General features: G+C 39.6%; 1 protein-coding gene across 1 annotated transcript in view; it reads left to right on the top strand.

Annotated features, from left to right (window-relative positions):
- Positions 1-1,115: 1,115 nt before the first annotated feature.
- The window catches only part of LOC141789115 (uncharacterized), a 114,165-nt gene continuing 89,782 nt past the window's right edge, over positions 1,116-25,498 (top strand). The window contains exons 1-3 of the mRNA XM_074668426.1: positions 1,116-1,387; positions 8,631-8,752; positions 18,330-18,377. Coding sequence (XP_074524527.1) covers positions 1,330-1,387; positions 8,631-8,752; positions 18,330-18,377 — 228 coding nt within the window. The 5' untranslated portion in view covers positions 1,116-1,329. The remainder of the gene's footprint in view (positions 1,388-8,630; positions 8,753-18,329; positions 18,378-25,498) is intronic.

Raw genomic sequence — 25,498 nt, 5'->3', positions numbered from 1 at the left:
AAAAAACTAATAATTGACCAGAGCAATTGGCCTAACCACTTAATCAGCTCTACTGAGGAGGGCCTTTGGCCTCCTGTCACATAGCTGCTTAGCGTCCGTCTGTTAGATAAGCGGCCCCCCTTATTATGCAAATCTGTATTTCACACTAATCCCTAATTTTATCTTAAAAACTGTTTTCTAGACCAGACTGTAAACATGTTCATCTGTGTGGTAAAAATAACCATTCTAACATGAGACCAAATGGGAAAAATGTTCACCTTTGGAGGCAGCCTCTAGTGGACACTCAGGAAACTGCAGGGTTTTTTTTTTTGCACTTCTGAAGTAGCTTCTCTTCTCACCTTTATTGGTTGCTGCTTTAATGATATACAATGAATTATGTCAGGAGTTGGAGAAAAAAGATCAGAAACTTAAAAACTTATGAATAAATTAGAAGCTAGAGAATTTTCCGATGGTAGAACTAAAAAAAAAGTACATACAGTGTTTTGAATGATTAATCTTTTAAAAAGCCCTGAATCAGACTCTTAAAAATGAATTTGGCCCTGGGAGGAATCATTAAACTGTATTTTACTGATGTAATCCTAAAATACTGTTTTTTTTTCATCTTAATGAGACCTGTTTCGAGGCAGGAGGCTGTTGTGACTCGAACATGTCAGAGTGGAATGGCACCGAGAAACCACAGCTGTTAATGAGGAAACTTCCTTTGGTGATTGTATTCAGTCAGTATGTCGAAGGATTGGGAAATTCCTGAATCTGTTTGTCATTTCCCAGCAGTGAGCGTACATGATGTCTCATTGCAACACAGTGTTGTGTTTTAAGAGGAGTGATCTCTGCTCTTTCATGCTTCTCTTTATTTTGAAATCTTTTCTGTCTTAGATTATTTTTTCATAAATAATAGATACACACTCTCAAACTAAACACAATGTACCTTTGTGTTCTGAAATCACCTATTTCCTGATGAGTCATAGCATCTATTTCTGAGCAGTCTTGTTAGAGAGACCACAGAGTCTTTTTCTTTTTTTTCTTTTTTTCCCCCCATGCGGCTTCCTGTTCTGACGTGCCCGCCGTGCGCTGCTGTGATTGGCCGATCTTAAACCACTTCCTCAAAAACAAAAACACAGAGCGTTCAGCTGAGTGAGAGCAGTAATAGAAAATACAGAAAGTAGTGATAAACTCTTTTTTTGACACATTGATTGGTCTCTGAGTGCTCATATAACCCCAGCGGGAGAACACAAAGGAATGCTAACAGGAAGTGGAGCAAACTGCTGGAATTTGGAGCTTCTCAGGAGTGAGTGGAAAGAATCGTCTCACAGCCACAACAGAGACTGAAACATGGGCAGTGAGTACAGATCACTGTCTCCAGCTGACTCCTGCAGAAGTTTACTCATAGGTACGTATGTACAGAAGTTCATATTGAACATCAACTGAAACTCTTAACTGTTTCCTTTTAATCAGTAAATCTGATTTTGAACATCAAATGTGTATTACTCCAGATATAAAAAGAGCCATCAGTCAGTGAAACTGTTAAATGGCAATGTTTGTTTCCTCTGCGTGCAGAAGACGCTTCCTGAGTCGACTGTGCTGTTTCTGCACAGACTTCAAGGCCACAAACTGGAAAATAGACCTGATCTACAAACTGCACAGGGATAATTCAGTTCAAGATAGTATTAAACGGCAATTTAGACAGAGAAAATATCCAGGATAGTGTTTTTATTTTGTATCTTCAATTACAAAATATTGAAACATAGGACTTGGAGTGCAGCTTTAAACTTTGCATCCTTTGAAATGGAGAAAGTATGAGGCTTTATGAAGTGACCTCCACATTTATGGCGGTTTTAAACATGAATAGGTCAAGTTTAACAGTTTGCTGACAGATGGTTATCCCAACTAACAGAAAAGTTGTAGAAGTAAATAAAACAATGTTTTGTTTTTTAACCTCAGCTATGACACACATAGCTTCATAGTGGTCTCACTTTGTCATCTCCTTCTTGGTATTCATGTTTCTATAATATTTATCCGTGATGTGTCATCATATATTTAGCTTTAAGAATCATGTTGGCATCATGTCCAGTTTGGATAAACATCTGTTAGAAAACCACTAAAGTTTACCTATTTTAACTTCTGTTGTGGTTTTGCAAATCCTCTGTCTCCTACAACAGGAAAAAAAGAGCTTTCAGAATAATATAAAAATATTCCAGATAACTTGAGGAAGCACAAGCCCCAGTCATCTATAAAACATGTGAAGTCCAAGAGATTAAGAATTGGAGGATAGGACAGAAATTTCTGCGGCACCAAAAGGTTTAAGGAGACACCTTTTGGAAAAAAATGAGGTGAAGTGCCAACTGTGCTGGCAAAATTACTATATATAGGTAGATCTTACCCATTCATGAGTCTCATACGTAGCCTTCAACAACGTCTGCAGGGAGGACGGGAAATATTTGGTTGATCAGCAAGTTGTTTTCAGTAACGATCAAATCGTACTTTTGCATGAAATGCCAATCCCACAAATTTATATCAGCACTTTGATCATAAATATTTGTTAAATTTAGGGATGGATACCAAATAAGGTTCTTTTATAGGTACCAACTGAATTCTGCCAAAGGTACTGAGTACCAATTCACATTAGATCAAAAGGTACCATGTTTAAATTCATCCTTGTGACTGTGAGGGAGTGGAAGAATAGGCAATTTTCCATGCTGGTCATGAACACAGCATTGCAGGGTTATATATTGAAGAATAAATAAAAAAAATAGAAATAAATTGAAAAAATGTTATATTTATTATTAAACAAATTTATAATTTTTTCCCACATAAAAACAAAAAAGTACCGAAATTGGTACCGTTGAGTACCGATACCGATTGCCAGGTACCGGGCATTGGTACCGTATTGTTTCGCATGTAAAAGGTACCCATCCCTAGTTAAATTTCTCAAAAAAAAAAAAAGCTTAATTTTGTTGTTAAATTGAACATGTCTGTTACTGTATAGAGCCCATTTTCTTACCAGTGCCCCCTGGTTCCTAAATACAAGGGCCAAGCCAATTAGTAATACACACTCCTAACTTGCACCTATCACAAAAACACTTAAAAAAGCAAACTATTCCTTTAAAACATCAACACAAGCAGATAAGCAATCAATCAATCAATCAAAGTTTATTTATATAGCACAGTTCATACAAATTCAATTGCAGCTCAAAGTGCTTTACATAAAGACAGAAGATTGACAAATGATTAATATGTGTGTTTATATATATATATATATATATATATATATATATATAAAAATATATAAATATATATATATATATATATATATATATATATATATATATATGCCACTGTAATTGTAATGAATGGTTGGTCGGATGTCGAGAGGATTTAGAGACTAATGCACATCACAGAAGCTCCATTAAATGATAAAATGTATAACAACAGAAGCAAGAAAAAGCAAAGCAATAAAACTAAGAGACATCTAATAGAGTAAAGAATAGAAGCCATAAAGACACAATGACTGATAGCTCTGGGTTACTGAAGAGGTTAACCATACTTCCTAGATTTTCTAAATTTCCATTTTTGTGGCTTTCAGCACACTAAGCTTAAAAACCAGACACAGAAGTTCATGTTAAAATTAAACAGTGTGCTCCACCTGCTAGTACACCTTCTCCTCCTTCCATCTAGAGGTGCTCTTGGCCTGTTCTTGGTATTCCTGATGGCTGTGGTGTTAACTTACCAATCCCCCAGCCCCCACCCAACCCCTCCCCCCATTGTAACCAGATGGCTGTCACACAGGCGGTTCCTCGCCCTGGACCATGCTGATTTCCCATCATTCTTTCGTTAATGAGGTCGTTAGCAATGCAACGGACAATTAAATTATCTCAATCTGGCATTTCCCTCGTTTGTTTACTGTATGCTACTGTACTCTGCCTCCAACTCATCCACTCCCAGCTTCTTTTCTCCTGTTTTTAGCATGATTCATCCTCCTGATACCGTACAGCAGGGAATTAAAACATCTCTGACAGACACCCACAACTAAAGCTGTTTTCAGGCAGTCGGAGTAGAATAAACAGAGTCTGTGACAGAGATCTTGTTGGTACATTCTCCTTTGTGACTGTGAGATCAGCGATTCCAACGATGAACTTAGCTTTCAACATCGTTCTGCGTGAAAACAACACAACCTCAAGCTGCTACAGCTGCTGCTGCTGCAGCACGGAGAAGTTTTGTTAGCTGCTAAAGCATGTCGAGGGTCTGACTTCTTCCTGTTAGACGAGCACTCACCTTCATGTGAAACGCTCCTGAACACCGTCACCATTGACAGTTAATTATGGGAGTCACAGATCACGCAGATGTGTCAGCTCAGCTACAATTGACGCTGCCGTGTGTTTACATCTCTGTTGTAATGTTGTTTTCTAGTTATTTTCCTCCCGCCAGCAGCAGTACATCTGTTATTTAGCTGCAGAAGTGCCTCAGGGCTTGCCATAATGATGGTAAAAGCGGTACAGATTCCAGGGAATGAAACGTTGAAAAGGACTTGTTGGTATAATTGGTGAACCTGCCATCACAGTGAGTTTGGGAATATTTTCGGTCAGGCTGTAGAGGCATTCACACTGCTTTTTGCTGAACTGTCACACTCTATATGTTTTTGTCCCTGCATGGCTCCATTATTTCTGCAAGCTCTTCTACACATAACAAGTTATTTTGACAATGAGTGAAAACCGGCTAAACCTGGTATTTTGTCTGACAAGCAGACTGAAAAGATGCAAACATATTAATTCTGACACTCTCTGGATGTTGGAAAGCATCTCACCAGGTTGATTTCTATTTGTGAGCATGGTGGCTGGTGTAAGGAACAGGCAGGTAAAGGTAGTGGCAGCAAGACACCACATATTACCCTGAAGATGCCTGAAAACTGTGTGCTGAGAAGAGAGGGAAAGTTTCCTGGCTTGTCTTGGAGATATTAATGAAAGATGAGATATATGCCTGGTCAGTAATAAAATCTGCTTACACAGAACCTGATGGGCTACATTAAAAAAAAACAGCTTTTGATTAAAAGATTTTTCATCTGGAAATAGATCCTCACCTGAAGCAATCTGGTTCAACAAGAAGCCTGAAAGAGACAGGAGCTTCTGAGGCAGCAGTTTATCCCACAGCCAGGCGAGTGAGCAGATGACAGCAGGCCCTCGCTGCTGCCTCCAAAATGTTTTTTATAGGGTGAGACCAACACGAGGCTTCCAGCTACTGTCAGGTAATTAGCATCAAAAATCATCCTGACAGAGATAGTGCTGGAGTTGGTTAGTCTTAGTCTGAATGGATCTCATGGTGGACCTGAGCTCTGGGCTGTGACCTGGAGCCCAGTGTGTAGCACGTGGTGCATCCACCTCCCCTCCTCTCTTTTATGTGTTCCTCTAATTAAACCACAACCGGTTGTGTTATTAAAGTTATTAGTCATCTTTTCAGCAGACGGTGAACCCTGTGAAGACAGAGAACAATGTGATGAAATGATTCATCTTTATACACCAGTTACAACCAGAATCTTCAGCAGGACCAGCTTTGGCACGTTTTGGTTTCTCTGTTTAGATTTTACGAGTTCTTTCACAGGAGTTGTAAAGGATTTGCAAAAAGATTTAAGAGAAAAAAAAGTATTGAGAAATAAAAGATTATCCAGCCTAACATCAGTATAATCAAGCCAGTGTAAAAAAAACACTATCCATAGCTGCTGTAATCAGTGGTTTTATCAGAACATAAACCCAAAGTCACCTGATCCTGTGATTCCACAGAATCAGTCATGATTGCATTTTTCGGTTCGTTGTTTGGTTAAATGATCGCCAACTTCCCCATTTTAGTTTCACAACCACTTCTCACATCTGCTTTTGCAGCCACAGCAGGCTGCTTAGTCTTTTATCTACTGACTGAATGGGACCATATAAACTACAAATAAGTAACCAGCAGCTGTACTTGGTGAATTTAGCTGTAAACTTCTTTTTTTTTCTGATATAAAGTAGAAATTTATTGGAGCTTGAACCAAATCACTAAAGCACAAGTGCAGCAACTTTTATTATTCTGTAAAGGAGGTAAACAAAAATCTCTTGAGTGTAAGGGATAATGTACAGTGATTATGTGAAATAGAATACAGACAGGGTAAGCTGGACTCAAAATTGAAGGATCATATCGCACTGGCAAAAAAAGGTGTGGCTCTTTTCTTCCTTTCTTTTTTTAAATAATTGTGGAATCTGTTGAAGTGTTGGTTTGCTTTTGGGTAGCTAGCTAATTATGTTGAAATGCTGATAATTTCATTTAGATTTCAAAATAAAAGAATATGAAAAGTTTTACTGATATTAAATTAAATTTCCTGTCTATCTATCTATCTATCTATCTATCTATCTATCTATCTATCTATCTATCTATCTATCTATCTATCTATCTATCTATCTATCTATCTATCTATCTATCTATCTATCTATCTATCTATCTATCTATCTAGATAATAGATAGACTAGGGATGGGTACCAAATTAGGTACTTTTGGAGGTACCAACCAAATTCTGTCAAAAGCTCCAGGTACCGATGCATCTAAAATCAAAAGGTACCATGTTTAGATACCTAAACCCATCCTTGTGACTGCGAGGGAGTAGAAGAGTAGGTGATTTTCCATGCTGGACATGAACTCAGCATTAAAAGGTTATATACTAAAGAATAAAAATGCTAAGTTGTTTTTTTTTTTTTTTTTTATTGCTTAGAGGACTCTCTCTCTCTCTCTCTCTCTATATATATATATATATATATATATATACAGTGTTTCCCACAGGATTTTAAGAGACTGTGGTGGCAGAGTCGCTGACCCTCGGCGGTTTTAATGTGTGTGTACGATTTTAAGCGCGATGTATCGCCCTTACAGTAAGTGCAGTTTGGGACCATGGACATGAACGTACGCTGATAAATAAGAACTTACAAAGGCATATCAGAAATATTTTAAATTTGATTCAGAAACAAAACCAAAAACTCACTTACTCACAATATTTTGAAAAATTTACTGAACAGCATTTCAACAACAGGTTATTTACACTATTTCCCGAGATCTGTAATCCGTTATCAGGCTACTGAGACTGTAGCCTACCGTTATTCTTCTTCTCTGTTGTCCGTTGTGTTTTCATTATTTTTTTTTCTACAGTGACTGCAGAAAATAGTCTAAATAAATAAAGATGCCTAAATTTGCTGAGGCCCACTTCATCACAAAATTTAGCCTAAATCAATGCAAGATCATTTTCTGACTGATATTTCCTGATATTGCTGTGTATCTGGCTTTGAGAGAAATTCAGCTTCTTCCATGCTCTCTCCGTATGTTGTGTTCACCATCTTACGCTGATGTCACTATAAAAATCCCACAGCGCACATGGCTACTTAATATGCACGTACTGATTTGTATTGACCATGTATGGTTATGTTCGGGCGTGCTGAAGGCGGGAAACGAGGTGTGTTCAAGTCACCGCATTTACGCTGTTCTCGGCGCGGTGTGGTTTATCACAGGGAATAGCGTGCAGCCGTGTGTACACAGAGTTTGATAGATCTGAATAGAGTGTATATATTTTGGTCGTATGCACGTTTTGCCTTTTCGTCGTAAGTGAAACTTAAGAGGACTTTTACACGCTGTAAAAAATGAGGCCCCAGGAGAGGAGACTATGAAATAATAAGCCGCGTCAGCTCGTTGGGATGGTAACAGGTGATTGTACTGTGTGCCTGCACTGACTCTGAATGCGCTATGATATTAAAACAGTGTGGTCTCTCTCGTCATTGAAAGTCTGGAACCGACACGTGCGCGGTGCAGCCGGTCCTCTACCAGTGAAGGGAGGCAGACAGCGCAGTGAGCTACTGTGGCCACGGCTGCAGTTAGCATGAGCGCTAATGCCCAAAAAAGACGTTGCACGTACCTCAGAGTCAGACTCCCCGCTCCAGTGTCTCTGGAATCTGGTTTGCGTCAAACGTATCAGCGACGTGTATGAGCGTGACCAGTGCGCGCGCACTCTTGTTCTTGCTTGTTTACGTGCGGTAGGAAATTACAGCTGTGCAATGATCTGACCGAGTGACGGATCGTATTTTTTCTCCATATGAGACTGTGGCGGGGCCAAATGAGACTGTGGCGGGCCGCCACAGTCTCATTAATTAATGGGAAACACTGATATATATATATAGGTATCTGCCTTTTGGTATAAAAGTTTGAATTAAAGTTTTTTTTTGTTTTCATCTGGAAAAAAAACTAGAGAAAGAAAACCTACACCAAACACTGAAGAGGATACCAGCAGTGGAAAACATCTAAATTTAAACTGAGTGTTATTCTTTAGTGTCAGTCTCACCTCTGCATTAAGTGTGTTTGTTGTCTTGTCAACAATGTCAGCCTGCCACGGTTATCTGTAAACCACAGGCGCGAGCTGCTGTTTCCACTGGGAACAAAAACAAAAGTCAAGGAGCTCTACTGCATGTGCTATAAACACTCAGATATGATATATAAATATATGACTAAGTGGCAATTGTAAGTCAGTTAACATTTCCTGAACAGCTCTGAATCTCAGTGGCTTTGATTATCGTTTGATGTAGAATCATGTTTTAACTATTTCATAACCTCGGCGTTCTCCTCCTCTCCTGCAGAGACGTCAGAGTGCTTCATCTGCAGGGATGCTGAAGTGAAAGCCAGTGACCCACTGAGGAATTTTTGTGACTGCAAGAATCTACTTGCTCATCACGTGTGTCTGTCCACTTGGATCCAGAGGGTAAGGAAGGGAAACCTTGGTATTTAGGATTTCTGTGTGTCTGGATGTAAAGACAGGAAAATGTCTGTGTTGGAGTTCTTCCTGTGACTGAATGTGTTTGCAGTGTAAGCATTCCTCATTGAGACAAAACAATGCTGTTTGCCTTAAGGTAATGAGCTTTCTTTCAAAGAGCAATACCAATTAATTTTAATGAGAGTTGCTAACAATGATAACACGTCATTGTTCAACAGTTGAAACACTGAGGCTGGAACATTCAGGAGCTCTTCATAATAGATTGGAAGAAATCTAAGGAGCGATTGTTCACCACACACCTGTCACCTAACGTAAAACTGCTCATTAACACCTGTAGCACTCTTTGAATCAGGAGTAGTATTGATACAGCGTTCACTGATAAGATGTTTTTACACTTTGCAGAGAAGCTCTTTTACACTCTTCTTGCTTAATGAAGTGTAAGTTTTATGTGGGTGGCATACATTTGTCTTCCGTGCAGTTATGATACTCATTATTGCTCATGCTAATTACTCCAACTCTGTTAATTTCCAGCCAACTGCCGCGGCTATAAGATTTGCACAAAATATATATAATTGCTGTTGTATAAGTATTCTCCCACGAGTGAAAAATAAATGAAAAGACGGCGAAGAAATAAGAGGATGGAGGAATTTTCACTTCAGCCAAATTATGAACATGAAGTTAAAAGCTTTTTCCTCCTCCGCATTTTTGTTTAAACTTCACACAGCTTGATACTTTAAAGTTTTCTGAGTGCATACCCAGACGCAAAACATAATGTATACAATATTCTGTATGATAACGTAGCTCTTATGTCCTCTTGTACAATCTGTGGAAAGAATTCTCTCTTGAATGAAGCCAGTTTATGTGTCTAAACTTCAAACTGAGTTTACAAACTTCGATTGTTGTCATGTTTTAAACAGTAGCTTTAGGTAACTACAAATAAATGCATTACTTTGTCACTTTGCATCCTGGGAAAAGTTGTTCAGAGGAAAGAAAAGTAAAGTTAAAGAAAGATCTGCTCTACATTTATTTGCTTGAAAACATAATAGTCATATCTTTGAGACAGTGGGTGATGGTGCTCATGGGAAACAGAGTCTTTATCCCAGAATAACTACTGATTCCAGCCAAAGGTGTCACTGCAATCAAGGACAAACAAATACTCTTTACAGCGTCTTTAAAGGTAGAGTCTGGAGGGTCTGAAAAATAAAATGTCGACTTTTACAGGACTAATCCTGCTAAATTGTCACTTCTTGGCCTCTATACATATGTGTCAGTGTCTGTGTCTGCCTCGAACCCTCTCCTCTGCCTGTATGATGAAGTTTTGGTTGTATCGGGATGTTTCTGGGCAAAGAGTAAGTGTGGTTACATCAGCCAATCAAAGCAGGCCCAGTGAGAAAGTGGCTTTTCCTGTTGATTAGCGAGTAGAAGAAGCTATCCTGAGCTGCTCCGATATTGGACGTAGCATGGAGAAACAAAAACAACCAAAGTGGAACAAAACAGCAAATAGATAAAGCTTATTACTGAATGAGGGTGAAGCTTGGCTCGACTTTCACACGCTTTCAGGCATTTAGAGAGCAGGATGAAGAGTGATGCAAGTTAGCTTTCTGCTAACCAGGTTTATGTGAAATACTTATGATTAGCTTATGCTAACATGCCAAGTCAGGTGCTTGGCTATGAGGTCTCTCGCACGTAGAAATACAATGCTGCTGGTGGTTGCTTGGCTAGCACCACGTCACGTAGCTTTGGTCAGAGGCAGTGGGTGTGGGTTGTTGCTGGCACTGAGCCAAGGAGGAGGAGCCCAGTTTGGATGTTGTGTTTACTAACAAGTAACCAAAATTCCTGCACACCCTACTTTTATGAAATGAGTAGGGCTGTCATTTTAACGCGTTAATTAGATAAATTAATTACACCGCAAATTGACGCGTTATAAAAATTAACGCAGATTAATCTGGATCCCAAACGCGCGGGGCGTTCAAGGACGCACTTATTTTTAAATGTATGGTATCACAAACCGTTTGTCCTACTTGGAAAAAGAGGTGTTCTCGTCAGATTTTCAAATTTCCGACGGTCCCTGAATGTATCACACGTGACGTCAGCAACATGCTGGTGGGAGGGAAGCGAGAGTGATTTGTGACTGCCGTCCACATCGCGTGTATTCACACGTCCTTTTTGAAAATCTGCAGACCGTTTGCTCAAGATCAATTCTGTAAAAAACAGATAATTCTACACTCTTTACTGCATTAAACAAGCCCTGAATGATCGATATATATCCTGTATTTAAATCTAAAGAATTCTTTGAAAATTTGCATCCATCCTTCTGGTGTCATGTTTCAGCTTGGGGCTGCTCTGCACCAATGAGCAACAGTTTGTGTGTTCAGAGCATGTTAAACTGAAAATACTTCACTTTTCTTTGATCCAAGACTTGAAAAAAGTGTTTTGTACATAGTTCCTCAAAGTTTTTAGCCTTTAGCCCTGGTTCTCCTGACCTCATAGAAGAAGCTCATATTGCAGTAAAAAATACGTCCACATTGAGTAAAAAAGTGACAGAAGCAAAAACGTTCTAAAAATCAAATCAGCTTATCTAAGGTGCAGGAATGTGTGAAGATAGAACCATAAAACTTTTTTCATGTGTTCCTTATGCATCAGGGTACCTAAAAATGTGTTGTATACATTCCCCCCTTATTGTTTTTTTTAATGTCTTTTAATGTAATTTTAATGTCCGGGAATTCAAATTCTTTATTTTGGGACCTTAAGCAGATATGAGATTAAAATGCAATTAATTAGGTTAATTAATTACAAATCCTGTAATTAATTTGATTAATATTTTTAATCGCCTTACAGCACTAGAAATGAGACAACATTTTAAAGCTGTATACCAACAGGGGCGCTGTTTGTTCACATCCGACCAATACTTTCTTGGTTCTGACCAGTTCCAGGATGCAGCGGTGCCATAAACCGAGATTTTTTTAGAAGATGACATTGGAAGATGTTGTTTTCTACGTACACTACAAATGTCCATCCACAGAGCTGGATTTATTGCCCAGTGTAGTTATGCAATCAAAAATTAGGGGACTAATGAAGAGACAGTTTAAAAGTTGTGCATTAACTCTTGCCATCATACATCTGGATCTTGCATGGCACCCAGCCTTATTGAGGGCAATACTCAAGCGACCAAAATCAACTTTGGATGTCCAGAAAGCAGGCAAAGAAAATGAAATCAATCTGTATCACTCATGGACAAGATCTGTTTGTCTCCGTTGAAGGTCTGCTGCAGTGCGAGTTAACTCTGGATAATAACATCCAGATCTGTATCCAAACAAAGTGAATCTCAAGTGAACTTCACTGTACATCACAATTAATCTGGTTAATGTTTGCGTGATGCCATTATACATTGTTGGGAGATAAAAGTGCTCATGACTTTGAAATGCTCTCTGTGGAGCAGTTCACGCCTGTGAGCTTTGCCTCTCTTTTGATACTCCACAAGTGGTAGACAACATGCTACAGCAGACCTTTCATCTGCACCACCCAGCTGTCAGAGTGAAGAGCCACTTCCATTAAGTGTGTGTCTTCCCACTATACAATTATATACAGACACACAAGCCTGCACTTATGAAGCAGACGCACTCACACACACATGGAGCCCACTCTCTGCTTGGAGTGTGCGCTCATGCTACAAGACTACTTTAGTTTTTGTGTGTGTGTGAGTGTGTGTGTGAGGGAAGCAGACAGAGTGAAAGAGAGAGGGGGAGAGAGTGTGCGACCTTTTAGAGTGCTCAGGGTAGGGAGGCCCTCTCCCTTTTACAGAACAGAAATCAGCAATTGACCTGTCACTTTTGCTCTGATAGCCATCTCTGGAAAGCAGGTCATGCACATATGTCTAAAGTGGCTCTTAACCGCATTTTATGAAGCCAGAAAATGTAATCCAATAATGATTTGACTTGTGAGAGAGAACGAGAGGGAGCTAGCCAGCTGGGAGTGATAGCACGCACCGTTAGCACTCCTAAAAAGCAGCTTGAACACAAAAGGCCAAATTCCTTGTCTTTATTTAATTTCATCCACAACACGATCACACAGATGTTGTCACTAAACAGCGGGCTCGCTGAGTCAAGGACGACAAAACTGTGCTGGCATTCATTTCCGCGACTGTTGAGACGTATTTAAGTGTGTTCGCAGCAGAGGACTATCGGAGCGATTATCATCTGCACTGAGGCTAACCATACGCTATCTTTTTTTAGACTGCCTCATTTGTACCCCCCGCCCTCTCCTTCCCAGGTTCCCAAAGACAAATAGCATGGCACAAAACTAATTAGTAACCAGGAACTAGTTAGGAGATGCCCTTTGAAAAACATGTCCTGAGGCAGGATTTAAATATAGGGACAGAGTCAGTGACTGAGTGTGCCTAGGAGATCCCGGCCTCCAGGCGAGGCAGCACTTTGACCCCTGACCCTCATTATAGGGAGTGCATTCCTAGAGGGGTGAAACCCCTCGCAGCAGAAAGTACAAGGGCATGGGAGGACTGTATTGCTCGTACTGCACCAGTCGAGTGTGGCCTGGTGTGTCTCACTGCCCAACCCAACGAAGGCTTGAGAAAATACAGAGCAAGGACTGCAGGCTTTTTGGAAAGTAATGCCATACACTCGCTATCCCAACAGATAAATAGGTTTTCCATTTTATCACATCTGGTTTCTATCTCGTGAAGTTAATGGTTAAAGTGGTCTGCAGAAGAATTGCTGTAATCCCACCCAGCTGAAACACAACACATCCAAGAGGAAGTGAGAGTAAGGCTAACAACTTAACAGCTAAATAAAGCGACGATTTCATAGTTGATAAAGTGTGAACGGATGAAAAACATGCTTCCAAGATGACATGCAGCATTTTGTTGATGTGTTTTTTCACATTTGATGTTTTTGCGCGCGGATGGTGTGTCGGCAAGTATGCCCTTGACTGTGAGTGTGCATGCTTATAGCTCTGTTTAATTGCAAGTGGTGTGAAAAGTAAGCCCCCCCCTTCCCACACACACACACACACACACACACACACACACACACACACACACACAAACACACACACACACACACACATCCAACCCTCTTATCCCCTCGCGCTCTGTCTCTCTCATGGGTTGATAATTCTCATCACTGCAAACAGACTTGGTTTACATTCATTAGCCCAACACTCACAGCAATCAGGCCACAGTGCCAGGGGCAATGGTCCTCTTTATAAAATCACATTGCCTAATAGCAGTGTTCTATAATTATATGCCATTAACATCTATCAAAGTGGGCTCCTACATGCCATGCATATTAGCAGCGGCTTTGGCAGTTCCTGTTTGTACAAATGCTTTTTCTGGTTAATGGTATCTTCAGATAGTTAGCACCAGCTTGAAGATTATTGTCAACATGTTATTTTTGTGTCATGTGGTGTTCTGTTATGTGAAGTGGATCATTAAGTGCATACACAAAAACAATATCAACGAATGTGGGGAATGTTGACTTATTGATAACTGAAGAGGTGAAAACAGAAACAATGGAAAGAAGAATTCAAAACAGCAATTAAGAAAACTCCATATTGTGACATTTTGTCTTAGTTATTCCATTGTGTGATTGTTGTGGTGAAATGTTGTCATGTTTGTTTCTTCTCTTTGGTTTGAACTTTGTAGAACAATGAGGCCAAGGGCGTAACACCCCACTAAAGTCACGACACAGCACAAATCAAGACTCTTAGTTTATGAGTTTAAGATTTTTATTTATTTCTGTGAAGAATAACTATAGGAGTATGTAACCTGGTTTATGATTGAGATTTAAATGAAAGATTACTTTGAAAGACCCTCCCCCTGACGACAGTTAATTTACCTGATTTGATGACAGATGTGCTTTTATTTTGAAAGGTAGCTAAAGGTACATCCACACACAATAAATTTTACCCCATTGTAAAATCTGTTTAATTCTCTTTGAAATGGAGCCAGGTTTGAAAGGAACATGGAAAAAAACAGTCTACAGTTCCTAAGTGACAACAGGATGAGGAACAGAATCAGAAACAATTATGTAAAAAATGAGTACAAGGAATTTGTCTCTGGTTGGATCTGCACTCTCCCTGTATGAACATTTATATATAAACACTAAATATAACAAATAGAAAACAAACCTTGAGTGGTAAAATAATAATAATAATAATAATAGTAATAATAATAATAATAATAATAATAATAATAATAATAATAATAATAATAATAATAATAATAATAATAATAATCATGATAATAATAATAATAATAATAATAATAATAATAATAATAACAATAACAATAATAATAAAATAATAATAAAAATAAAAACTTTTGTACAAAAATATTGATTAAAAAATTAAACACATTCAAGTTAAATAGAGCAGATTGCAATGAAAAAAGTAGTTGTATATGAGGTATATGAATTATTGTTTATGGCAGGTTTAACCTCATCTGTGTAACGACCCGAGGAAATTAACTGTTCCTGTGTCTCGATGTCTGCTAGAGGGCAGGGGTTTGAAAAAAGCGCAGTAACAAGGCGACCATGGACGGTGTCAAAATAGGAGCCTGTACTATGAAGCTGGATTAGTTCTTAGAGAGATAACTTCCTGGATAAGTTTCAGGTTTTCCCCACTACGAATCTGGATTTCTTTTTATCCAGACACGTTGCCCTGGTAACTGATGCTGAACGCCAAACCTGGTTCAGAGCAGGTTAAGTTCCAGGATAAGAGCTCACGGGGTGTGACAGACCGCCCGCTGACCAATCGGTTCTCTCGGGCGGGCATGAAAGACCGCTCAGTCACCAGTTTGCTCAGCCGGAGTCCTCCGGTGCAGGACTGCCCCCTGTTTTTTGGCCCAACATTTTTTCTTATGGGCTGTGAACAAACAATATCTTACTGATCATCATAACTGAGACATTGTCAGGGAAAAGTAGAAATGTGTGCAAATGGAATCTTTCATACTGAGCACTTTGAAGGATGTTTTTATTTTTATTTTATTTGCTCCCATGTCCTTTTTTCCCCACTGCTATTGCATCTGCAATACAAACAGCCTATAATGAGCGTTTTCCTTGGGATTTGTAGGAAAGTGGACTCTTTCTAATTATGAGGTCGGATATGATGCTGATCACACACACACTGACTGACAACATGAATGAATAAGGACCTGACTGCCGTGTCGTCACATGATGAGATGGGTCTATTGATATCAGCATTTTGGAAATTTATACATTCACAGAGTCGGCCATTTTTGGCCAGCAATCCCTCCGGCTTCTCGCGGCCGCAGTCGTGTTGCTCCTGGCCTGGATAATACTTCTGTACTCCTCATATTTTTTGCAGGATTATTTGCTGCTCCTCTGCCGTAAAGTAGGCTGCTCTCTTCTCCATTGTGGAAATTGCTCCAGGGCCGCTAACCACGCCCTTTTTATGTGTACACGCACAGATCCCAGCCAGATTCACTTATCGAGTTGATAACGAGTTTTGTAGCAGCAGATCTGGATGATGGAGATCCGGTGAAGTTCAGCGAGCTGTTGCAGAGTTATCCTGGATGACTTAATCCAGCTTCATAGTACAGGCCCCAGTCTTCTTTGGGTGTTGTTTTCTTGGCATGCCCCCTGCATGGCCTGTCTCTGACTTTCTCTCTTTGTGGAGGCCTCTCATTTACATTGAAATAGCTTTTTAGCTGACCTAAAACAGAAACTTTTTAAAATGGCCTCCAGGATGGAACTTTTCTGAAACGCTTATGCCATGCTTTGCTTTGCTCATACGCACTATACTTTTGTTGTAGCATCTTAAGTTGCTATGCGCAAACCGGACAAAAACCACAACACAAACAATTCCAGACTACTGTATTTTTCTTGTGCTGCTGAATCTGCCGACTGCCTTTCAACAAAATATGCATTTGTTGCACCACTTCAGTATGCATCTTCACAGAGTAAGCACTGGGAGATGTTTCTTGTGGTATTGTGGTAGTTTTTACTGTACTTTTTATGCTATAAGAAATGAGTTTGTTTTTGTGTGTAAATGTGCGCATGTGTTTGTATATCTGTGAACATCACAGTTCCCTAAAGATCATGTGCTCTTTCGCGAACGTTGAAGTTCTGGGAGGAGAAATATGGGCCCAACAATTTACAAACAACATCCCATCATGAAAAATAGATAAAAAACATAAGGCTATTTAATTTGTTGGATTAAAAAAACATGTTATAGACCTCATTTATAAGGGGGGGGGGGGTCCGTTGTGGAGGCGGGCCCCCCCTCTATGAAACGGTAGGGGAAACACTGCATTGTTACAACAAAGAAATAACCTTCCAAGCACAAACTGACTGACTTTTTGTGATACATTTATCTGGTGGGTGTACCTTTTGCTTGCTTTCAAAATAAAGGCACTTCTGAGTCTGGTTTATACTTTTTTGTTGAGTCTACACTGTAGCTACATTAAAGTGGCAGATGACATTGTGAGCACTTCTTATTTCTGCTTTGAGGTTTCTTTGTTGCGCAGCAATACCACACCAAAGCAATATTTTTTTTTTGCCCCGCCCCCTGAACAATACCAGAGGCAAATTATGATTTTTTTTTTTTTTTTTCAGTCTGGCCACGTGATCGAGACTTAGACATGCATAGAACATAACTTCCTCTTCCAACCTTCTGTAGTTTGTGCCCTATCTGAAACCCCTCCCTTAAAAAAAAAAAAAAAAAAAGTGAAATGTATTGTGCTGGTAGGTGTTGTTTCACTTAGTTTGGTTTCTTAGCCTGCGTGCTTTCTGGTTTTCACAGTGAAGTTAATAAGAGAGCTGCAAACAGTGGTGTCTACAAGAAAGTCAATATTTCATGGTCTTTTTTCTTCTGTGAAAAACCTGAAAGGGGTTATTTAGTTATTATTTACTTCATAAATAGTGTTATATATTTCATTAACAGTGTTATCATTTATTTTCAGATTTTTTTCCTGTCAAGATCCCAGAAAAGGTTGTTAATATTTGGTTATGCGTGGCTTTCTGGGAAACAATAAACATTTAGGTTTGGATACCCCTGCGATCGTCTCACTTTTTTTTTACTAACTGACCCTGGCCCCCCATCAGAGAAGGGAAAAGTTGTTTGGCCCTGACGGGAAAAAGTTTGGGGACCCCTGCTCTAGTTCCCTCTGCCTTCTCTGCTTGATTGACCATAAGTAAACTAAGCGACTCCAGGTGGATTGTCCATGCATGATAGACTGAATTTGGAGCAGATACATGTTGAGCAGCAGTAGATCATACTCTGGTTATTGCAAAGACAAGAAGAGAGGAGATGTTGGATGGGATAGAATATGTTGTCAATGCACTGCCTAGCTTAAATTCAATGCTACCGAGCCATCCAATCACAGGGCCTATGATTTGTCTTGTTAAGTGTGTAGATATATTTTTGAGGAGGTGAATGTCAAGCTATAGGAACAGGCCATCTCACTTCTTTCTCCTTTTTCATCTGCTTTTGTGTTTTATCTGCAGTTGTCTGTTTCTTTATAAAACATGTCATATTGTTGAAGTCATGGTTCAGCGTCACTAAAACCTTTGACGTTTTGTTTCCTTGACAGGGCTGTGGCAGTGACGACAGGCTGCGATGCATTATCTGCAAAGCCAAGGTAAGTGCATTTGTCAAGTTGAGTCAAACTTTATTCACATTTCCAGAAGTGAGAGATGGTAATTCACTTCTGAGGGCTGCATAGCATACAGCACTTTCTTTTTTTGTGAACACTTCAAGTCACACTCTCAAAACAGATGAGTGAACAATGATCATAAAGACAAAAAAAGTGGAAAAACCTCAGGGCAGCTTTGTAATGATTCAGTGAGACATTTGATGATGTCTCATTCTTTTAATCTGCCTTTGTGAAATGTACGTAACGCATTTAAACAAACACCATTTAAGTCATTAAACAGTGGCTGCATCTCACAAAACAGATTAAAGCTGAGCAGATCCATAATACTAATGAGCAATCAGGTCTTTGTTTTGCTCTGTGATTTAGTTGATTTGCTAGCAGTTGTGTTGCTTATGAGCTTTAAGCTGTCTTTTATTCCTTATTATTGCAGCAGAACGCTCGCTGTGGAGAAGAAGGGAGAAACATTACAATATTTGGCAAAGGATATAAGCCATGTAATGACAAAATCTGTATTCATTTCATGAGCAGAAATTAATCACGCTTTCCCGTGGAACATGTTTAATGCAAATTTTCCATCAACACATTGTGTCTCGTGTTTGTGGCTTTATTCCTATGAAATGGTGGGCCTGATGTGTCACCACAGATGGGGTTGCAAGCTGGACAAGGTGGTCGCATTACTAACCATCTGAGATTAGAGACTATGCTGTTGATGTGTTGTATGTATTCATGCTTGTGCTGTGGGTCAAAGCATCAAAAGCTGGAGACAGAGTGTTTTATTCATTGTTTGCTCTACAGCAGCGGGTTGAAAATGTGATCTTTGCTGTCTCTGCTTGTGTGTGTGTGTGTGTGTGTGTATGTATGAGAAGAATCCAGGCCGTGGGAGGAAATGTCACAGTAACTCTAACAACGACCTTTCAGGATTTTAAGATATTTTAAACATGAAAGAACACACACATGCACACACACACACTGAATCCAGCGCTGATGAAAGGTAAATGAAACATTTAGTCTGAAGGGAAATCTCCTCTGACTATTTTCATGCAGGGTAAATGTGTTCGTCTCCTCGTGGAGCTGCTGTGGGTGCGGTGTCTGTTCCCAGAAGGTGACATGAGGGTGATTATTATGTTTTCAGACACAGGAATTAAAGGTGCTCTGATTTCTTTAAAATGCAGAAATCATGAGTTAAAGAGCTTCAGTCAGCATCAGGAAAATTAGGTGAAGATTCTCTGAGGAAGATTTATTTTTTTCACCAAGCTACGATTCTGTAAAAGCACCATTTTGGGGACAGTCTTGTTTGCCACAAAGCAGAGCACTTTATAACGATACAGGCTGCTCATATCATCAAAAATCTTTGCACTGTGGGTTTTTAACCATCACAAGCTTTGATTAACATTCATAACAAGATCCACTGGGTACTAAAACTAATCTCAGGGCCAGAATACACCAGATCCATCTCTGGTTCAGCTCTGTGCCGTTCCAGCACCAGATCAGGCTTGTTTCCACTCAAGTCAATATGTCAACTCACACTGGATCTGCTCCGTCGTCCAGCTGCTCCGGCAGGTTGCAGCAGATATGTGTTCACCCTATTTCTTCTGAATGCTGGAGCTGTGTTGCGTGAATTTACAAAAAGCAGATTGAGCAGAAACCACCTCTTAACACCAAATGAGTTTCAAAATGAAACAAACTGTGTCAAAACCGGATCGTATTTCACTTTACAACAAAGACAAACCAAGATAATGAGTATAGCCAGAACACTTGTCAACAGGTTTGATGTTTTTGCCCAACATGAATGAGAAGAGGATCATCATTAGGATGGGAAATGCAGGAACTCCTCAACCTCTCAGTTATCTGTCTTGTGTCCTGTTGCATGCTGGACTGAACATGTAGCCGCTGTGAGTTGACAGATGAGGGCCTACAGTCAACACGCAGAGGTTGGGTGTATTCTGGGCGTGAGACAGGGCTTCCCAAACTTTACAGCCCTTGACATCCAAAATAGTGGAGCTGGAAACCCCTGACCCCCTACCCTGGGAGCACACCATCCAAAATTACACAAAAACTAACAAAAATAGGCCAAAAAGTATTGAAACCGAATTAATGAATTTGAATTTATTTGGTCCCCTGTAGGAGGAACTTGTCTTGGAGGACAGGCCCCCCATGCTGCTACATGCACTAGACAATACAGTGTAAACAAGATACAGTGCAGACAAGCCCAACACCTGCCCAAAAACCACAAAAACTTACAGGCACATGCACACCCACATGAATTAATCTACTGCTACTGTTACCATAGTTATCTTGAATTTGTCACCTCAGGAGTCTTGCGGCGACAAAGAAATGTGAAAAACATTTAAAAACACACAAAAAAAAACATTAAAATGTAAAACTGAAATTCTTACCTTTTCATTTCATTTTTTTAAAAATAAAATGTAACTGTTGTTTGTTTACATTTTCTTACAGTAATCAGCAAAATGTGCAATTCAAACTAGTTTTTATCTTGAAAGGGATTTTTCTGACTCCTCTGTCATTTTTTCACTATCTTTGGGAATCAAACACTGCTGCTTTGCACTTAATGAAAACAGTGATCACATTTCACAACCATTCACATGTTCTCCTGGGAATTATTAATTACAACTGTCATCCATTGTTTGATCCGTCCCTCCTGCTAAATTGCCAAGTGATAGAAGTTTCCAGCTTTTCTCACTCAACTTTTTGACCATTTTGGGTGCACCCGCTGAGAAATCAAAGTGCAATACGTTTTTCCATACTGTCAGTGTGGACACACTCAAAATTGTAAGTCTAAGTGCTGAAGTATGTGAATTGAGACACAGTCGAGTCTGCGGGTTGAACTGGTCTGCAGAGTGTGGCTAACATTAGCAGCGCTAGCACCACCAGCCTTGAGTCCCCCCTAAAGGTTAGCATTTGCTTGTGTGTACTGGTTGCACAATGCTTCAGTTGAGTGGTCACATGCTAGTTTAACAAGACACAACCTACACACACATAATATTTCCACAGTGTCCGTGGATGTTTCCTCTGTATTCCTTTCAGTCTCCATCTGTAGCAGCTCTGTGTAGCTACTCCGGCTCATACAGGTATCCTTTTGGTTTCAAAGTGAATGGAACTTCTTCGTCACTGTCATAGTCACTCATTTTGAATTTTTGAACAATTCTTAGGGTACAAACAAAAGAATTACGATACTTGATCAAACTTACACGAGGCTACAACCGGCGCCGGAAGCATAGCTTGTTTACATTCCCTACAGCTGGAAGGAGGAGGGGACGGAGCGCACTAGGGCTGCGCGGAAGGACACATGACCAGTTAGTTAGGTCCGGATAAATGTTTATATTTCCAAAGACTTAATGCACTTAAAAAATATTTTATGTAGCGTACTCTTAAACTGTGGTATTACTTTTTGATTTTAGTTCTTGTAGGCAGAGAAAATAACCTTTGAATCTGGTACGGTATTTCCCTGTTAGCGTCTATTTCCTCGTCACCATCGATTAAAGTTTGTGTCTTACTGAGGGAGAGGAGACAACTTTCTACTGTATCTAATGTCCTTAGTGGTCACATAGAGCTCATACAACCCCACTTCAAAAAAACTGAACTATCCCTTTAATGCTGTATAAGTCTGTTTTTTAAAGCTGGGTGTGTACGTGACTTACTGTTTTTCTTCAGCCAGCCTCAAGCGGATTCTCACTGAACAGCAACTTTTAGCACTTCCACACAGACTTCACTTTTACTAACCTGATGCTGCCCCTTGCCTACAACTTAAAACAAACATATAGCTGACATTTTTTGATGACATCACATATTTGTAAAGTCATTAATAACTAGTCTAACTGGCTATAACTCATGATTCCAGATAAATAAGTGACATTTAATCCTTTAGTTGACTAAACGTGCTCATCCCAGAGACAGAGTTTGTTGAAAACACGGTGAGCTGTCACGCCAGGTTGAAGACTCTCACCTGATTGTAATAATGTAGCTCAGTGTTGTTTCATTGGAGGTCATCTCCTTCTGTTTCCCTGACAGGATTTGGCTGCAGGCAAACACATTTTTCGGTGTTACAACCATCTCTGCCCTTCTTTTACCTAACAGGGGACATTTCTTGCACTTCCTTACTGTCTCTAACTGACCGTTGCACTTGTCTTGGTCCATTGTACCGATGGCATTGGCATCCATTATTAATGTGGAGCAGTAAATGTCTGAGAGACATCCCACTGAGTGACCGAGCAGCCATGAACGGGGTTAGTGGCAGCACTGGTGGATGCTGCGAGTGGCAGCTGTGCCATTTAGAGAATGATTGTTGGGAAGCTTCTGCTGTGTATTGATATGAACTTTGCTGCAGTAAGTTAATGCATCAGTATAATAACATTTTAATGTCTGCAGTGGCACAGCCATTCAATATTTCCACAGAGAGATGTATATGTAGATCGTCAGTGACTGTAATGATGATAGTGATAATCATTTGGTCCTGTGCTGCTATCACTCTTTAATGCATAACTGCAATCACCCATGGTTAGCATTAAGAGGGTTTAGCCATTTAGACTCTGAGGATGAAGTGCTCATCACACAGTCCACGTTTCAATGCCAGCCATTTTGTTTTTCCTTTTCTTGATGATGCATCTTTGCCAGCATGTTGTCTTCTCTTTGCAACGAGGTTTCAAATGTGGGCCATTTGTATGAGTTATGCTAATTTGTTGGGGCAATGAATGCATTAATTTCATTAGCACATGGCCTCAAAGCAATAATTACCAGAGTAGGTGTGTCACAAGCAATCATGTTAAAATTTGCCAGTTAATTATTAAGATTTTGTTCTGAGGGACCTGGATTTGACATGAGTCGCCGAGGGAAAAAAGGAGAGGGGAAAGTTAATGCATTCCAGTGGCCGAGGCTAGGTGCTTGTTGTTGAACACAGTGGGGGTGGCTGTGGCGTTGTGGGCCTACTGGCACAATTTTTTTTGCATGTTGACAGCTCACATTCTGGACTAATTACCACAAATAGCAGAGGGCTAGCTGGTGCTCGGTCAGTCCAGGAGGGTGTAATTATAAAGAAAAGGAGGTCCAGAGCCGCCTAATGGCCTCTGCTCCCTTTGATTGGAGTCCGGTGGAGAAGACATTTGTGGGGAGATGTGAAGGGGGAAGAGATTCGCAGCTCTCTGCCTTGGCCCTGATTAGCCTGTGTGCAACACGGCGCTGGAGTCAGGAGGACAGACTGTGTGTCTAATGATGCACTCTTAATAAAAAATAGTAATTCTTGGGACCAGGAGGGGTTCCTACCTGATAACTGCAGGGGCCATTATAGGACTGTGTCCTGAGAAGAAAAAAGCTGCTTTAATGTCCTCTTCTCATTTTTATGCTGCTTTTCCCATTGACAAAGATTTTTAGAGGGAACGACAAAAAAACTGACAAGACACGAGGCTTTGATTACTGGTGCAACCAAAAAGTCATCCCAGCTCTTATCATATTGCGTTAGCTTACAGAAATGAATAAAGACTTTTTTTTTTTTATCTACTAAAAAAAAGGAGATAATTTATGGTGAAGAACAGAAAGAAAAATCTCAATTCAAAACACGCCTTTTTAGACTAATGTTTAACCATGTAAAATAAAGGGGAAAAATAAAATAAAATAAAATAATATAATAATAAAGAAAGCCCTATTTTTTCATCTGTATGAGACAGTGTTGTAGTGCTTAGTCCATGACTCAGACTTTATACCTTAAATGCAGGACTCATGTCTCAACTTTGACTTCCACACTGAGATATATTAATAACAAAACTTAATTCTACACTGCCCTCAAAAAAGAAATAAATAAAACAAAATAAATAATGACTCAAAGAAACTTAATTAAGTCCATGGAACAATGTAAATAGCACTTACACTGATGTTAATGAAAGAAATGTCCCACACAGGGAGTCCAGGTTCATACAGTCAGTAGTGGGATTTAAAAGCTTCTCTCCTTGAGGTTGATATTTTCAACATTTAGGGCTGGACTTAGGACTTGTATTCAGATAATGGGGACGATACTCTGACTCAATTTTTAATCTTCAAGGGTGACTTGGACTTGAACACTGAGGACTGGAGGCTAAAGTCTACATGGCTGGACAACAACACTGCAATGAGCATTTGGGACAGAGAATCCTGAGATCCCTCAGAGTAGTGTCTGGACATTTTCTGTCAGCTTTCAACACGACCAAAGCAGGCCATCCACTGGGTACTATCACTAACAGTGGTAAGAGACAACGAGCAAAACTGTAATTTCTTGAAATAACAGCTCCTTATGGCTCTAAATTATTTGATATAAAACAGCCTTATTGGCTGATTTTATCAGATTGCTTTATGGGAATAATAATTCACAGTGAAAAAATAGTCCATTGTTTGGTCTGACTTACAGTAAATCATACATTCCAGGTTAGCAGTTAAGTGTTTTTTTTCTGTCTAAATGAAATCTGTAGAGAACACAGTACCTGGTATTTTGATAAACAATAAAAACCTGCTTATCTTTGACCTTAAAAAAAACATTTGGCAGAATCACATGACTGAGTCATCAGCGTAAAAAGAAAAGTTAGCATCTGCTGAGTATCTATAACATAATTATAAGTGGACTCTATCAGCAGCCTCTTGGTACGGCCTTGTAATAAATGAGATATCAGAACCTGTTATCATAGCTTATGTATTAATATTTAGCAGTACAGTTGTTAAAACCATGTATCTTCTTGTTTTAGTCTCCAGATGAAGAAGTTTTGGGTAGGAAATCTTTCAGAAGTTTTGGGTAGGAAAACATTCAGTCGGCCACATGGAAACCTTTGGTGATGTGAAAGTGTTTTGCGATGTGGTAACAATCATAAAAGAATACTTTAAAATGTATTTAGCCGATCACTCACAAAGGCTTGAATATGTGAAAGATGTCCTCATTTTATCAGTTAGTTGATTCACTCCTTTAAAGAAAGAACAGAAAAGAGAAAGAAAAAAGATGATTCTTCAATCCTTTTATTTCCTTATTTTCCACTTGAAGGTTAAACTGATATGCAAGAGGCACGGTTATGAAGTCAGCTTCCAATTTTACAAAGTAAGGATGAATCTGATCAGGTCATGAGGGTTATGTAGGA

The sequence above is a fragment of the Halichoeres trimaculatus genome, unplaced genomic scaffold (assembly GCF_033239565.1).
Source record: "Halichoeres trimaculatus isolate MK-OKI-2021-1 unplaced genomic scaffold, fHalTri1.1 fHalTri1_scaffold_4, whole genome shotgun sequence".
NCBI classification, from domain to species: domain Eukaryota; kingdom Metazoa; phylum Chordata; class Actinopteri; order Labriformes; family Labridae; genus Halichoeres; species Halichoeres trimaculatus.
The sequence above is the reverse complement of the archived record's forward strand: the minus strand, read 5'-3'. Positions and strand labels throughout refer to the sequence as shown.